Source organism: Apium graveolens, chromosome 8, assembly GCF_009905375.1.
Source record: "Apium graveolens cultivar Ventura chromosome 8, ASM990537v1, whole genome shotgun sequence".
Taxonomy (NCBI): domain Eukaryota; kingdom Viridiplantae; phylum Streptophyta; class Magnoliopsida; order Apiales; family Apiaceae; genus Apium; species Apium graveolens.
This window is the reverse complement of record NC_133654.1, coordinates 180,176,828-180,189,098: the sequence shown is the minus strand read 5'-3', so window position 1 is coordinate 180,189,098 and position 12,271 is coordinate 180,176,828. Positions and strand designations below refer to the sequence as shown.

Genomic DNA, 12,271 nt, shown 5'->3' with positions numbered 1-12,271 from the left:
CATCTCCAGTATACTTGTTCAATCTTCCTTTTCGAATCAAAAACTCAATTTCATCTTTCAATTGCCTACACTCATCGGTGTCATGGCCAACATCCTTGTGAAACCTGCAATACTTGCTCTTATCTAGCTTGGCGGGATCAGCCTTCAAGGGCTTAGGCCAGCGAATATCTCTATCTTTCTCAATCTCCATCAAAATTTGACTTCTAGGAGCATTCAGCTTAGCGTATTCAGTGAAGTTTTGCCCAGGTCCTCCCTTCTTGGGGGTTGAATCAGGGTTTTGTTCGGTTCTAGGATATTTGTCCTTTGCAATATATTCAAGATCAGTTTTCCGCTTCTTGCCTCCAGTGGGCTCATTGCTTATTACGGTCTTCCTCATACTTTCTTCAACCTTGATATACTTCTCTGTCCTCTCTTGGAGCTGCAACATGCTTTCAGGGGGACGTTTGGCCAAGGACATCTTGAAAAACTCGTCCCTAGTTCCTTGTTGCAGTGCTATCATGACTACCTTATCATCAAGGTCCGGGACTTTTAAAGCCTCTTTTGTGAAACGATTCAGGTAATCTCTCAAGGATTTCTTAGCTCCCTGCACAATACTCATAAGGGATGCTGAACTTTTCTCATGGACTCTCCCGCTGATGAATTGCTTAATAAAAGCCTGACTTAACTCTCTGAACGATCCAATAGAGTTTGGGGGTAAGCGACTGTACCATCTTTGAGCCATACCCGACAGGGTTTGAGGGAAGGCCCGACACTTAATAGCGTCATTTATGGGTTGCAGCAGCAGTGCATTAGAGAATGTCCTGACATGGTTAGCGGGGTCTCCGGTGCCATCATAGGCTTTGATAGTGGGCATCTTGAATTTCCTTGAGATATGGGCATTCATTATTTCTTCTGTGAAGGGTGGAGTTGGATCATCAGGATCTCCAAGGGGAAAGAGATTGCTCGGATTAGTTCTTGGGAAGACAGCCCTTCTTCGTACTGGACCATCCAGGTCTATGACAGGAGGAGGATTTCTCCCCCTAGGAGGTATCTGGGGTCTGGTGGCCTGGTGAGATTCCAAGTCACGCCTCAGCCTTTGGATCTCAGCCTCATGAGCCCTTATCATTTCCTGCACTTCCTGGGGATTCGCCCCTTGGGTGCTTCGAGGGCGTTGCCTTTCATCGGCCATCGACTCCTTGCCTGGACGTCTCCTTCTTGGGGCCACTTCATCATCCGAAGATTCGGAATCTCTCTCAGTGTAAGGACCAGAAAATTCCCGATCCTCGGGGATAGGAGCCAAACCTCGTATATAAGGGGGCGATTGCCCTCGTACTTCACTTCGCCCAGCATATCTACTTCCTCGAACCTCGGGGTAAAGGGGCATCCCATAAGGGGGTTAGTAGTAACAACAGTCGAATATTCATACCCGATGGGTCGAGAATTCACAGGTATATGTACTTGTTGAATTTGAGGATTCGTACCTTGAATAGTCTGGGGAGTCGTCCCTTGTGGCTGAGGTTGAGTTGCCCCTATCTGGGTTTCCACTTGAGTAGATGCATAAGTTGAGTGGGGAGGAATCTCTACGGTTGACGAAATCACCTGAGTTGTCCCTGATGGTGTTCCCTCCTCCAGAGCGCTAGTTGTTCTCCGTGTTCTCGCCATGGTTGTTGTTCACTTCCCACAGACGGCGCCAAATGTTATGGATAAAAAAATAAGGTTATTATTTGCTGTATTTATTACTAAGATTCGGGAGCTCAAGGCCTTTAATGGCTGCTTTCGTGTTTCGTAGCTTAATTCTGCCTTTACGAGATGCCTACGTATCTCTGTGAATTAGAGAATCAAGCCAAAAAACGTAGTTCTGATTTGTGGGGCGAGACCCCTTATATAGATGTTGAGAGTCCTTGAATTGGACTTGGTATAGGAGACTTGGTGGGCAAGTCTCATAATTAGAATGGACTTTGGAGTCCTAGATAGTAGGAAACTGATTCCTTATCCTTTTAGGTCCCCTTGAGGCCAATGTACAAGGATTTATATCCCCACTAGGACTTATCTTAATAGCTGTTTTCTTCCTTTATTTATTAATTACGAAATTAATAAATAATCAGGGCTTTTGGGCCTTCTTTGTTCCATCAGGCCTGATCTGGTCCATCAGGCCTGATCAATGTGTTGACCTTCTTGGTCTGAATGTCATACATCTTCTTATTGGGCCTAGAAGCCCTACACCTTGCAATATTTAATTATACAATCAGAATTTATTTATCCCTATCACCATCCGTGTTTAGCGACCTACTTCCCAGGATAAAACAAGATACTAGTATAATCGATAGATCGAATATACTCTCAGCGAACTTGAACTGAGCCCGAGAACTATCACCGGAAATATTGGAAAAATTTAAGACTAAAGAGACCGAGAATGAAAGAAATTACTCTTATTTCCTCGACTTAATAAAACTGGTGCCCTAAGACTCTATTTATAAAGAGAGGCTTGAAAAGACTTATTTTTCTTTTCGATATGGTACATGGTATTTATAAGAAAAATTAAGGAATAGGTTTGTGCTACTCTCGATGTGGTACAAAACCACTTTTCATATTAAAAGGTAAAACTTTGGAACATCACCTTTTACTCATTTTGAGCGTGTAAATATGCGTTGGGATCCCCTCGAAAAGGAGAATACGTTCCAATAAATATACACCACTAACACATAATGTGTCTCCTCATATAGAGTCTCAAAATTATTCACAACTTAGTCTAAAATACTAAGTTTGTCCAACACTTTCTACTTCTACTGAATATACTATACCTGAAGGATAATGGAAATGCCCGGGACTCCTGGGCCAGAGTCTTAGCTAAACATCAAAAGATGGCCCCTCACACATCAACTTTGTGAGCGAAGTATTCAGGTTTAAGTTTTGTACCACTTGCTCTCGGGTTTAGCTTTTAACAACCTTGATAAACATGAATATAGTCAAAGCCACATGAAATGTAGCTAATAGAGGGGATGTTATCTTATGTTGTAGTTTTTGTCTTTCCTCTCTTCTTTCCCTTTTCTTAATCACATAGGCCTTGTATCTATCTCTTACCCTTGCTTTTTGTCTTGTTCCATACTGAATGGCCGTTTGCAAGATTCTCAAAATTTCTCTTCCTTGCAAACAAATACAATCCATGTCATGCACTTGCAGGCTTACTTTCCTTAACTTTAAGTATGTCTTTTCTTGCACCCACTCGAGCATCACTGTTATTCTTATCTCCACCAACTCAGACAAGCCTGCACTGCTATCACGAGGCATTAGAATGGCATATTTGACCTCTATGTCACCGTCAATCCAGTGTCGCCTTACTGTGACTGGCAGCTGTCTGGATACGTTGGCTGCCCGTTTTTGAGTTGGATCGATCATGATCCAACTTAACCTCATATTTTCTTTAGATCTGACATCTGGACGTCTTCCTCATTTTCACACTTCACCTGCAATCTAACGAATTCCTTTGGGTTAAGAACCTCAACCTTGAAACTTGAACTTGCAAATGATTCCGTGCTAGTGTTTATGACATCGACTTTCGAATATATATTTTTATTGTTGTACTGTATGTCCACAGCTGATATCAGGTGTTCTGGCCTCTGCACTACAGTAGTAGTATCGGGACAAATAAACCAAGAGCACTTGTACTTATTGCCTAACTCGAGAATCGGATACCAGTCGTAGAAAAACGAGCGATGACCAACCGGGAAGGAGGAGATGGCATTTTGCAGCAGTAGATGTTTGGTTGATTGCCACTTGGAGTTGCATATATTAGCCCAGACAATTTCATTGCTGCACAATGCATGCAACTGCGTAGAAACTAGGGCAAGTGAGGCTAGAGATGAGTGATCCATTCGAGTTAAGACATGGGTGAACATGATCTCTGGATGGAGATCAGTTATCTTTGTGCTTCCCTCAAATATGTTGGAAGAAGTAATCTTTGATTCCATATTTTTACAAATTAGTAATTTGTGAAAGATAGTACACAAATTAATGAGATGAGCCTTTATACATAGGCCATGTTGGCAGTTCTTTGGCATGGGGGTAGAATAGTTAATGCTTAGATCACACCGGCCTAATTATGAAATATTAAGAATATCGTTTGTGAAAAAAGAAAGTTTTGTCAACTTGTTTGCTTGCATGTGTCAATATTAATTACATATATTTTATTTCCATATGGAATTGTTTACAAATTGCAAGTACACAACCTGCCTGCAAGATATATCTCATTCAACCAATTGCAGTTGAATTAAGGTTTGTCAAACATCTCCCAATAAAATAATTGTCTATAATATTTCTATTGATTTATATTCGAATGATTTAGACCAGGTTAATAATAATATAATTTAGTATGAAAAAAATAAGAATAATAAGTAAAATAATGAGATTAACTAATATAATATTAAGAAAATAGTGTATGTAAATAATTTTTATATTATAAAATTTTATTACTTTGATAACTTTTAAAATATATATCATAGAAAATGAAATTGGTAATATATTAATTGATTATAATTTCAAACTATATGTCTTTGTTATTTAAAAATTTTACACATAAAATATATATGATTTTCATGACCTACTAAATGATATAGATTTTGCTAAGAGTACAGGAGGTTCAACATATATAATCATACCAAATTTTTACTCTTTCAATATAATTTCTATCTAAAACATTGAAGTTCTCATTTATCTGAGATGATCAAGGTGGCGGGAGAAAAAAATGTAATTAAGGAAAATAAGTTTCTAATATTTAAATAATCTAGAAATACATAGTCTAAAAGAATTTATTATTAGAAATAATTTTCCTCCAATGAAAATTTGAATTATTATCTTATAATCCTCACCCAGCCAAGAAATGTGAACTATATATAGTTAATGATGTCCATGTATTACATATTTGGTTTTTATCGTAGTGTTCTTGAATTTGAGCAAACCAATAAATCTCAAATAATTCCTAAAATAGGAGTTTTAAAATTATTCTAATATTTCCCCGAAAAATAAATTTCACAAATATGTCTAAATATTCTTTAGTTATGATTATTAGAAAACAAAAATCAATGATCAACACATCTTTTTTGACAAAATATACACGTAATATATATCTAAATTGTACTTTTATTAATTATTAAGAAATCACAATAATTAAGTAATTATGCAATTTATATATTGAAAAACTATTTTGAAATGTAAACGAGGAAAGCATATCTACAAATCGAACAAGAGATACAACTCTCTCGAAGGAGCATAATATTATAAATTTAAATACAAATATATATTAAATCATCTTCTTAGAATAAACATGAATTAAGAAAATGATAATTATGGGCGATGTTTTGGACATGAAAATAAAACAAGGCATTTAGGGATGGCAATTTGTACGAAACCCATGGATATCCGATCTGTACTGATTCGATCGGGTTTTACCGAACTCGAATATTTAGGTTTGGATTCAGGTTCAGGTTTAATTTAACCATTTTCAGGTCAGCTTTAAGGCATACCGTTTCAAACCCCATCCAAAAACCCGAAACTCATTTCGTTCCGACCCGGACCCGAACCCGAACCAGATCTGAAACCTATGTTAATATATAAATAATATTTTACATTTTATAAGTAGTAATATAATATATAATATAATACATTACTAACATTAGTCCTAAAAAATTATACTTTTTATAAACTATCGCATTAAAGTCGTTTAAACATTTTTTCAGCAGTATGTTCAATACACGTACACGAAAGGTCAAGAATACTGCATTATTTCATCAACATATTTATTCATAGATGGATGATCCTTTGTCTTCTATGAACCTTCTTATTCAACCCTAAAATTTTCAATATCGTCATATTTATGAGCACTTTGCTCAAATCAGATTCTAGTAATCTTTCACTAGTTTGTGTAAATTAAGGTGCAATTTGGTAGAGATATACAAGACCGAACCTGAACAAAACCGATGAGTTAGGGTTCGTGTAACACCCCCAAATTTCGGGTCGGGGATCCGGGTTGTCACGAGTTCCATTTCCCTTAATAACACTTAACCTTAATAAACAACCAACTACTGCGTACTGTGACCCCACAATATACACACACACCACAAGTTATAGTCTTAGAGATGAATACCAAAATTAACACAAGTCATTTTATTCCACAATGATAAACCATTTCACCTCAAAAGGGTTTCTGAATAATTTACATATTCTTTGCCATTATTAAAATTTAAAATATACGTAAGTCTGGTTCATCAATAGTTGAAAGCCTAGCCTATTGGTAGTTCCTACCTCAGCTACGGCGACATCAACGCTTCCAGAAAACTGCGGAACGTTTCCTAACCGCTTGCGAATTGGAAGCTTGGTCATGTTCATCTTTTATATCTGTTGTTGTGTGATGAAAGAAGAAAGCAAGGGTGAGCAATAAGCCCACCAAAATAATATGTATAATGATTAACAATATATGAGCATTCTCATAGTATTCATGAAAGTCTTGGTCAAGAAGAATTAAATCAAGTTTGACCTCTTAATGCGACCAAGTCGTAAAATATTTAGTATATATATATATATATATACTTTTTAAAATCTTTGAAATCCTCTGCCATGCATAATATACACAGAGTTCCAGTTTATAACTGTATAAAAATATCGTTGCAAGGTGATCTCATATATCTAACCTTGTCTCAACGTTTTTCTGAAAATCTTTGTCATGCATAAGATAATCATTCACAGGATATAAGATGTAAAGATGAAGTTACAAGATACTCCAATATACTTATATCTTTTTCGAATACTACTTGAACCACCACCGTTCAAGGTATAAACAGTTTCGAAAGTTCATCACATAGATGAGACTACAAGATAAGATTTGAATAGATTCAATCTTTGAAATGTTATTTAAAAGAAATGAAGTTACGAGATACTTTATTTAAGGGAAACATCTGACCCTATCAATGCTTCAGCAATTACCCATCCGTAGCCTTTCGATCGAATGCTCCGGGTAGTGTTGCAGAAATATCCAAACTGGATGATGAACTCATTACGGGAGTTTGCCGCGCCAGGAAGACCACTTACGATGATCAGTCGTAGTAGTGCAACCCCACCATTTTCTACATGTAGAGGAGAACTTGTCGGATTTACTTGTCAACCAAACACTGGACTCCTAAGGAATGAACCGTCTTAGCGGAACTTCCAGGCCATTTGGGCCAATATAATAAGGCTGGGCCGGCGCCACTCGACCACTTACGCCACTCCTAGTTCAGATGAAATCCATGACTCTGAAACGTAAAGCTTGTCCCCCCTTTCCCCAAGTAGAAACTTGTTGATACGGCTCCACCAAGAAGTCGTATCTAGTTGGAAAGGAAAACTCACCGATATTTCCCAGGCGGTGCATGTTAATGGATTAACTTGTTCTAAGAATTTTACTTCCCGAGTGTTGGGTAAATAATCAAAAACTCTTTTATCAAAAAAGCAACCTTGTTTCGAATATAAAACACACCATAGAGCCGGATCCCTCAGGTTTTGAGCGAGTATTTAAATCCCCTTCGAAAGGAGGATCTTAAATATAAAAATGAGTTTTGGGATCTGCCCTAACTTTTAAAATCATTTTGAAGACTCGAAAACATTTAAAGAATGTTTAGAGTAACGCTGATTTAATAAAATAAATCAGTCCCGATATGTTAGAAAGTATCTGAATATTATTATTTAAATAATATTCCCATAAGGATGATCCTTATAAAAATAATTGAGGTAGGAGTTTTAAAACTCATACTTGAAATGAATAATAAATACCCAAAGATATACTTATACAAAAGTACGATCTTTATTTGAATAATCGAAAATAAGTTTGATTATCGAAACATTATTTTTTTATAAAATAAAGAATATTATTTAACAAAATAAGTGGAGTCATGAGTCCTCGAATGAATATTCAAAATAATATTCATTAAATAAAATAAACGGAGTCATAAGTCCTCGAATGAATATTCAAAAATAATATTCATTAAATAAAGTAAGCGGAGTCATAAGTCCTCGAATGAATATTCAAAATAATATTCATTAAATAAAATAAAGTTATCGAATAAACCTTATTCGATTAATAGTTTTAAAAACTATATCAATATATATATATATTAATATATATATATATATATATATATTATACTCGGGAACATCGACTCCCGGTTTAGAAAATGTTCACCATTGGGTCCCCTATACTAAGGGTATACGCAACTACTGCTTATCTCTAGCATAGGTATTATGCAACTTATAAGCATTTGAATCAACAATTAGATATCAAGATTACGAAACAGACATGCATATATATCATATCGTCATGCTCCAATATATCGCAAAATTTGCTAATAACAATTATGCACTTATCACAAGATAATGCATATACATATATTTACATCGCAACAACAGTATAACTGGTAGAAAACTTGCCTGAGTGTTCCCGGATAGACTTAAGCTTAGAGTGGGTCCGATAACCTATGAACAACAACATAAGTCAGAATTAAATCCCGGTCGCTTAAGAAACTAGACTTTAACCAATTGAACCCTAACGTTCGCTTATGGTCACTTCTACACTTAACGAATCACATAAGTCGTTCGAGTGCCCTCGGCTCCACCATTTTTCATAAATTAACCATTAAGAATTTTAAGGTGATTCTTTCGCGAGTACTCTACCAACTGTCTAATCCACTTTACATAATTGTTTCATACTTCAATTAGTCATTTAAGGGCCTTAACCAAGGTTTCAAAGTAAGGTGAGGGGTAATGGTTCGTTCGCGAAATGCCATTACTTAAAACTGTCGTTTCTCCTAAACCGTACATCGGATTCAAGCGAACCACATATCAAAACGAAGCTCGTAACATGAACTATCTAAACATGGCAATGGTCAGAATCTAACAGTTAGTTCACGGGTCCTGAAGTTAAGAATAAAAACAGTCTAAGGTAAATCGGGCATTACGACGGCTATGTTTACGCAATTACCTAAGTTTATACTACTCCAAATCAATCACAAACCAACTTACAACCAACATTACAACCAAAATACATCCAAACCTCACTACATCAGTCCATTACTTCATGTTTTATCAAACTCATTCAATCACAAACAAGAGCTACTAACCATACTAAGGTTCATTAACCAATAACCAAGATCTACAACTCAAACTCATTACAAATTTAACCAAACTTGAAACAAACAAGCATCATGCTTCTCATATACTATAACAATCAAAACCACTCCTAAACATTCAAAGTAAAGCTTAGGGTTTGAAGTTTTTTATACCTTCTTGAAGCTTTTAATCAATGAAAGATCCTTGGAATGTCCATGGAAGCCTTGATCCATGCTTGAGCTACCTTGACCTTATAAATAAAATCAAGAATCAAAAGTTTGTTCTTGAAAGTTACTATTCACCCTAAACTAAAATGATTTATTTGAGCTAGCAAACCGTGGATTCAAGCACTCAAACTACTTGCTCTTCTTAGTTATGAAATATAGGAGCTATAGAGACTAACCTCTTGATTTATGATGGAGTGAAGCTTGAGTTTTGAAATTTTCCTTCTTGTTTAAAGAAGAAAAGTCGAGGAAATGAAGGAGAAGAAGAAGAAATAGCTTCTTGATTTGTGTGGTGTTTAGCTTGGTTACATGGAATTTACCATGGTGAAAAATGTGTGGCTCACAAACAACCAACCAATCCTTCCCACTTGTCATGCTTATGTCATCAAGCTTAGGTCATCTTGTTACACTTATCTTCTTCTTGTTGGTATGATGACATCATCATCCACTAACCTCTTTGATTAACCCTTAATTACTTGGTTAATGACCGCTTATCTGTTATACGGTTCGCTTAACTTTCGTTCGCGTTTATCGTTCGAGGGATCATATCCGGGATCTTATTACTTTGGTTCCCCTAAACCTTTCTCAATACTTTATATTCCTTTTATGATCCTCTCTTATAATCCTTGAATTTAAATCCTTTTAATCATGTTACCTTATACTCAATTCTTTCGGTATCTGGTGGATTTTCGGGAAAAATCAAAGTGTTCGAATTTGGATTCTGATGATCTTTACATACACTTATATACTTTATAGAATACTAATACGATCTTAGAATTTCCATAACAGTACTTCTATATAGCGTGGTCTGATAATTTTCCTTAATCAGCATCATCAGCAAAAGTTACTATTCATTAGGGTTTCAAAAATTCCAAAAATTGGGGTTATTACAGTCTCCCCTCCTTAAAAGGATTCTGTCCCGGAATCAGATAGAAAATGAATAGGGATACTCTCTTAGCATTACACTTTCTAACTCTCAAGTAAATTTTCCCACATCGTGGTCCTACCATCAAACTCTGACTAGTTTGATAACCCTGCTCCTAAGCACTTGTTCCTTTTCAATCTATAACCCTTCCTGGTTGCTCCATATAGGTTACGTCTGGTTGCATATATATGCGCTCATATGCCCCTATTTGTCTGGCATCCGAATTACACTTCCTTAACATTGATACGTGGAACACGTTATGAACTTGCTACATGTTCGGAGGTAGGGCTAGCTCATATGCTAACTTCCCAATACGTCTTAATATATCCAAGGGTCCAACAATTCGTGGGCTTAACTTTCCTTTCTTTCTGAACCTCATCCATCCTTTCCAAGGGAATACCTATAACAGCACTAGGTCCCCTACTTCCTATTCTTTGTCCTTTCGTGTCAAATCAACATACTTCTTATATCCATCTTGGGCTACTACCAGCCGTCCTCTGATTAGATCTATTATATCCTTGGTCCTTTGGACTACTGCGGGTCTGAGCATCTTGCGCTCTACAACTTCATCCTAACATAAGGGAGATCGACATTGTCTTCCCTAAAGGATCTCATAAGAGGATACCTCGATACTGACATATGATCTATTATCGTAAGAATACTCAATCCGCGTTAAGTGATCATTCCAAATTCTTTCAAGTCTATTGCACCGACTCTCCTCATAGCTTCTAGCATTATAGCTTTTGCTTCTCAATACCCATTATTTTCCAGTTCGTAATCGTTACTATCTTCCGTACAGAATATTATTCTAAATATACCTTTACTCGCTAGAGTTTTATAACCTTTTAATAATCGCGTGAACCTTAGTATCACGAATGCGTTTCCATTCCGAATACCACCATACTTGGTACCACTTCATCTCTAGCTGCCTCCATCTTCAAAAGCTTGGTCCTTCGTGTAGAAGTAAAAGAATTTATTGAGAGATCACTATGATCATGAACACTTGTTCTATTGCATAGTTAGTACAGAAGGTGGCCAGCCTTTAGTACTTGACAAGCAATTAAACAACATGTGGTATCCTACTAGGCTTCTATCACACAGATAGATAGTCATTCGGCAATACCTCCCCTTCTGGAAGGGTTGTTCTTCTCAGCTTACATGAAATGAAAAGAAGAGAAAAGAACGAATTGAAGAGAATTGTATATATGAAAAAAATATACTGTCACAAAATATCTGGCTTGGAGTCTACCTCTGAACTATAGAAGTTTGTCATAGGAGAACAAACCATATATGTATATATATCAACATCAAGTATAATAGCATCGCATTTCACATGCTTAAAGATGTTTTTGCTATTCCGTCCATCATTCTACGGACCCATGCTCTTGCTCGAGCTCATAAACACTCACCTTTGAAACTCCCTCGACATCGAAACTCGAATAAGGGATTTCATTCTAGACATCATTGTTACTAGAATTCTATGCTTGCACCGCAACCTTCCTCGTATAGTAATACGACTCTCTATTGGTAAGAAGGAATAAGTATTCAATAGGTAGATAATTGACTTAATTAGCCTATCAATGATAACTTATACACCACCACGACCTGATTAGTGGTACTCACTCTCAACATCCATTCCAATACAACCCTCACGGTTGTAAGTAATCATCTCATTACTCACAGAATCATTCTTGCATTACTATGGCCCACCGTTGACCTACTGTAGTCATTCATTTTCCATGAAGTCTTAATAGCTAACCATACGGAGTCCATACATATCGTATCGAATCCTTCTAAGGAGGTAACATAATCACCATTCATGATTCATGAAGAACACTCCTGATCCTGACGTACATACATGACATGAAGCAGATAAAATTGCAGAAGAGTTTCAATGAAAGCAACGATAGCAGGCTAATACCATTATTAACCATATTTCTTTATTAGGAGATATGAAGCTCAAAGGTTCATTTAGTCCTTTCATAACATGGTCCTGGTTTATCTCAAGATAGGA

The 12,271-nt window shown here is 36.4% G+C and overlaps 2 protein-coding genes across 2 annotated transcripts; both read right to left on the bottom strand.

Annotated features, from left to right (window-relative positions):
* Positions 1-2,910: 2,910 nt before the first annotated feature.
* Positions 2,911-3,393, bottom strand: LOC141680176 (F-box protein At2g27310-like). Its single transcript, XM_074486473.1, has one exon. It carries the CDS (start codon positions 3,391-3,393, stop codon positions 2,911-2,913), a length of 483 nt encoding a protein of 160 aa, XP_074342574.1.
* On the bottom strand, positions 3,390-3,947 carry LOC141680175 (F-box protein At3g44326-like). Its single transcript, XM_074486472.1, has one exon. It carries the CDS (start codon positions 3,945-3,947, stop codon positions 3,390-3,392), a length of 558 nt encoding a protein of 185 aa, XP_074342573.1.
* Between the last annotated feature and the right edge of the window lie 8,324 nt (positions 3,948-12,271).